Source organism: Rattus rattus, chromosome 8, assembly GCF_011064425.1.
Source record: "Rattus rattus isolate New Zealand chromosome 8, Rrattus_CSIRO_v1, whole genome shotgun sequence".
Classification (NCBI taxonomy): domain Eukaryota; kingdom Metazoa; phylum Chordata; class Mammalia; order Rodentia; family Muridae; genus Rattus; species Rattus rattus.
In genome coordinates this window covers 67379024-67383610 of record NC_046161.1, presented here as the reverse complement: position 1 = coordinate 67383610, position 4587 = coordinate 67379024, and the positions used below count along the sequence as shown (strand labels likewise).

Here is a 4587-nt window from a genome sequence, read left to right as displayed (position 1 = left end):
AGCTTTAACGAAGTGAATAAGAAATCTCCTGCCTTCCTCACCCCGCTGGACTGAACAGCTAAAGCAGAACAGCTGTTAGCCCTTGCGCTTGAAAGGGAAGCCTAGGGAGAATACTCCAGACAACAGCAAGGTGCAAAAGCCGGGGGAATGCTCAGACGCCTCAAAATCTCCTATATTTCAGAGCTGGCTTTCCAAAGCGGTACCCAGCTACTGGGCCAGAGACCCGGTCTTGGCAAAGTGACCAAAATATGTCATCGCATCAATTCTACCTCCGATAGGGTGACTCTTCAGACCAACCTGACCAGCTGGGTTCTCTGAATGACAGAAAAACGGAGAGCCCTTTCTCTTTCTAAAGACTTTAAAGTCAAAACCGAAGCGAGGGAAAAAGAGGTGGGGGGCATACCTATTCCTCCTCCCCTCATTAAAGGGACTCTGAAACCTAGATACCACCTGGGATAACCTTGGACCCCAGCCCCTGGAACTCTAGAGAACCAGCATCGGGAGATCTGTCCCCTGTCCCCTGATAGCTCCAGGGCCGGCTTGCTTGCTTGCTTGCTACCTGCAGCGCTCAGATCGCAGTGCTCACCCGGTTTGGTGCTCTGTCGGGTGCTGTCCCCGCGGTGTTGCGTCCCTGTAGTACTAGATTCCCAACCTGCTGAGTCCTCGCCGTGCTCTATCCCTTAGGTACTCCCTTCCAAGTGGAGCTCGGGACCCCGAGCGACTGGCCTTTTTTGGGTGCTTAGCGCTATTTTCCGTCCGGCCCCACATCACTTCCCGTAGAGGAGAGCGCAGTGGGGGCGGGCCCTGAGCGGCCTCCACCTCCGCCCCTTGTCACCTGCCCACAGGCCCCCAGCCACAGAAACGTCTCCTCCTCGCCTCGCCTAGCACGGAACAGGTCTCCTCGCCCCTTCTGTAAGGTGTGAGAACCACAGAGGGTGGTTTTCTTTGAGACCAAGAGTGCCACTCACTAAAAGCTCAAATCGCCCCGGTATCTGGGCAAGGCGAGGCGCGCCCTGGGGATTCCAAAGGTCTGTCCTAAAAGCTTTTTCATGGCTGTGCATCTTCGCTGGAGACAGCCTGGGCATAGCCTACTGGTGTTCTGGACCTAACGGCGAGAAAAATAGGCAAGATACAGGCAGGAGAAAATAAACACTATTCTGGAAGGCAATGGCCAACAGAGTCTACCCGCACACTCTAACTCGGATAACACTCACCCAGAAGTCCTAAAAACTGTTAAGGCAATTAATGCACAGTAAGAAGGAAATTATGGGGTGGCATAACAAAATAAGACCCGGCAGGGTCAGGAGCATCCTGTGAACTTCTGCTGCCTCCTAGTGGCCTTCTGTCGATGCCTAGGGTTTTCTGTGAGCTGTCTGGGTCTCGACCTAGGGATGAATGACATTACCCAAATCCACCCAAAGGTGGTTCTGAGGTTAACACTGGCCTGCCCCGTTCAGAATTCCATTTCCAAGAAAGCAAAATATTGAGAAGCCTGGGTTAAGTTTCCGTCATCCCTAGAGCCTGCCACCGCAAACTCTACTGCCCACCCACGTGCCCACCCTCCAGTCTGTAGCTACTGGGACTGCACCACAATGCAGTCCTTTCTCAACTATGTCCAAGGAGCTTTCTGCGGATGGTAGCTACCAGAGACACCCATGCTTCTGTAAGCAACCCCAATACACTGGACCCGAACAGAATCTTTTCTATTGTTCTATGGGGGGTGAAGAGAAATAGCTTCCTCAGGAAAGCAAGGCAACCGTCTTCCTTCAGGCACTTAAGAAGCTATCACCTTTCAATACCATCACACTGGGGACCAAGCTCCCTACACACAAACTTTTGGGGGTGAAGAAGGTATATTGAGGAACAACATTGTCACTGGTAATGGTTGGTTCTTTTGAACCTCCTGCTTCCACCTGAGTGCTGGGATCACACAGCTGCATCATTGCGCCCAGTGTGTGAGGTGCTGGTCCTGAAACCTAGGGCTTCACCCATTCCCTGAGACTTGACTATGCATCTGGTTCCAAGGGTCCATGTCTCAGCCTGTGACATACTCTAAACGAACAATGAAAAAAAAGTGCCACACCCATTTATACCTAAGCAGAAGCGCACAATTCCACGTCCTGAGTATGTCTCTATGTCTGTCTTTCTCTTGCCACAGCCCAGATACAGCCTGTGCCATGAGCCTGGGTCCCAGAATGAAAGGATTACACCTAATAGAATCCCACTACACAAAGAGCTTCTGTCAATGAGAAGCTTGGTATCTGATTTTCAATTTTCAAGCCAGCTATAGTGGCACACAAATTCAATCTGAGCATGTGTAAGGCTGAAGCAAGAGGACCAGTTTGATGCTGGCTTAAGCTACAATGTGAGTTTAAGGCCATCCTGGATTGTATGACAAGAGCCAACCCTGATGGCACAGGCCTGTGGTTCCAGGTACTCTGGAGAAAACAGAAGGATAATCACAAGTTAAAGTCCTGTCTGCGCTACTGAGTGAACTCGATGTGAACCTGGGCAACTCAGTGACATTTGTGATTCAAGAAGTGAGTGATGGAGAGATGGCTCAGTGATTAGAGCACTTGCTGCTCTTTCAGAGGATGGGGGATTAGTTCAGTATCCACAGGGCAGCTCACAACTATCTCCAACCCCAGGGGATCGACTCTCCTCTTTTGGCCTTCAGACACCAAACATGTCCATGGTATGTGTACATATATACAGGCAAACACTTGTACATGTAAAACTTAAGAAATAAAGCCTTTAAAGATTTCAGAAAGTGGGGCTGGAGAGATGGTTCAGCAGTTAAGAGCCCCGACTGCTCTTCCAGAGGTCCTGAGTTCGATTCCCAGCAACCACATGGTGGCTCACAACCATCTGTAATGAGATCTGATGTCCTCTTCTGGTGTCTGAAGACAGCTATAGTGTACATACAATAAAAAATTTTTTAAAATATTTTAGAAAGTAAAAAGAAAAAAAAGGCCTGGTTTTTCTCAATACATCTTCAACGTTTTTTAAATTGTTCCACATCTAGTCAAGTTGAGATTTTTAAGAACTTCATTTTTAATTTGTAACAAAGTTTACAACTTGATTTTTTCCAAAAAGTAAACAAATTGCAAGCACCTGTTAATAAGGGTCTTTAATGATGATGATGATGATGATGATGATGATAATAATAATAATAATAATAAAGTAAAAAGAAGGCTGGAGGCACAGGTCAGTGACTAAACACTTAGATAGATAGCATCAGGGATCCTGGGTTCAGTTTCTAAAACTGGAAAAAAATATAACACGCAAACTTCTCACATTTGTGTGGTTTTATTGTACATGATAGAGGAAATTAAAAATTATTTTATGTATATGAATGTTTTGTCTGCATGAACATCTACCTGCATACCAGGGGAGATCACCAGACCCCATGGGACTACAGTTACAGATGGTTATAAGCCATCAATTGGGTGCTGGGAATTGAACTCAGGACCGCTGAAAGAGCAGCCAGTGCTCTTAACTGCTGAGCCATCTCTCCAGCTCAAAAAGTACACACTAACTGTTAAACATGCTAAATTAATTTATGCAGTAGGAAATTTTTGCCCTACTCTTAAAAGACACGAGATAGCGAGTACATGAGTGAATGCTAAAGTGAACACGTCGGGGGTGCAGAGAGAGATAGTGAATGCATGAGTGAATGCTAAAGTGAACACATCGGGGCTGCAGACGTGGCTCAACACTTAGGAGCTCGTTGCTCTTGCAGAGGACCTAGGATTTAGTTCCATGTGACCCGCATGGCAGCTCACAACCATCTGTGACTCCGGCTCTCGGAGACAACTTTGGCCTCACAGGCACTTGCACTCACATGTACATAACCCATAAGAAGTGCATGCACAACTACATATAACTAAAAAGTATTTTTAAAAATGAAGCATCTCATTCTGAGCTAGATATGGTGATAATCTGTAATCCCAACACCAGTGGCAGGATTGCATGTTTGAAGCCAGCCTTGGCTACAGAGACAGATCCTGTCTAAAAAACAAATGCTAGGAAGAAAGCTATGGTTGGACAGCTTAGAGCTTGGGGCCAGCCTGTGCTACATAGTGAGCTCTTGCCCCAAAACAAACCAATGAAGAATTACATCCATAAATAACTTAGATCCATTACCCATGATTTATTTAAAACACACTAAATTCTTGCTAGATTAATAGTCCATGTGTGATGTCAATAGGACTTTAAGCAATGAAAACAATTTCAGTTTATGCAGAATTAGCTCCTCTTTTCCTCTGATTCTTGCAAAATTTTCACCTTTTCTTTTAATTCCTTCTGATCTCTGGAATACTGTTCAAATATTGGTTGATAAATATACATTCCTCCAGCAACTCCAAGGGCGGCAGCAAAAAGCAGTTGTGGAAGCGTCAATCTCCCGAGCATTGCTAGGGCGAGCGGCGCACAGCTGAGCGTGACTAGGCTCCACAGACGGCAAATCTCTTCAGAACTGTTTCCATGGAAAAAGGGACAAAAAAAAGTGGACCACTTAGTACATCAGCCTTTTAGAAACAATTTTATTTTAAGTTATGGGGGTATGGGAAGGTATGGGGTATGGGG

General features: G+C 46.3%; 1 protein-coding gene across 1 annotated transcript; it reads right to left on the bottom strand.

The window, feature by feature from the left end:
- Positions 1-4129: 4129 nt before the first annotated feature.
- On the bottom strand, positions 4130-4587 carry Pigbos1 (PIGB opposite strand 1). Its single transcript, XM_032911555.1, has one exon. It carries the CDS (start codon positions 4411-4413, stop codon positions 4249-4251), a length of 165 nt encoding a protein of 54 aa, XP_032767446.1. The 5' UTR covers positions 4414-4587; the 3' UTR covers positions 4130-4248.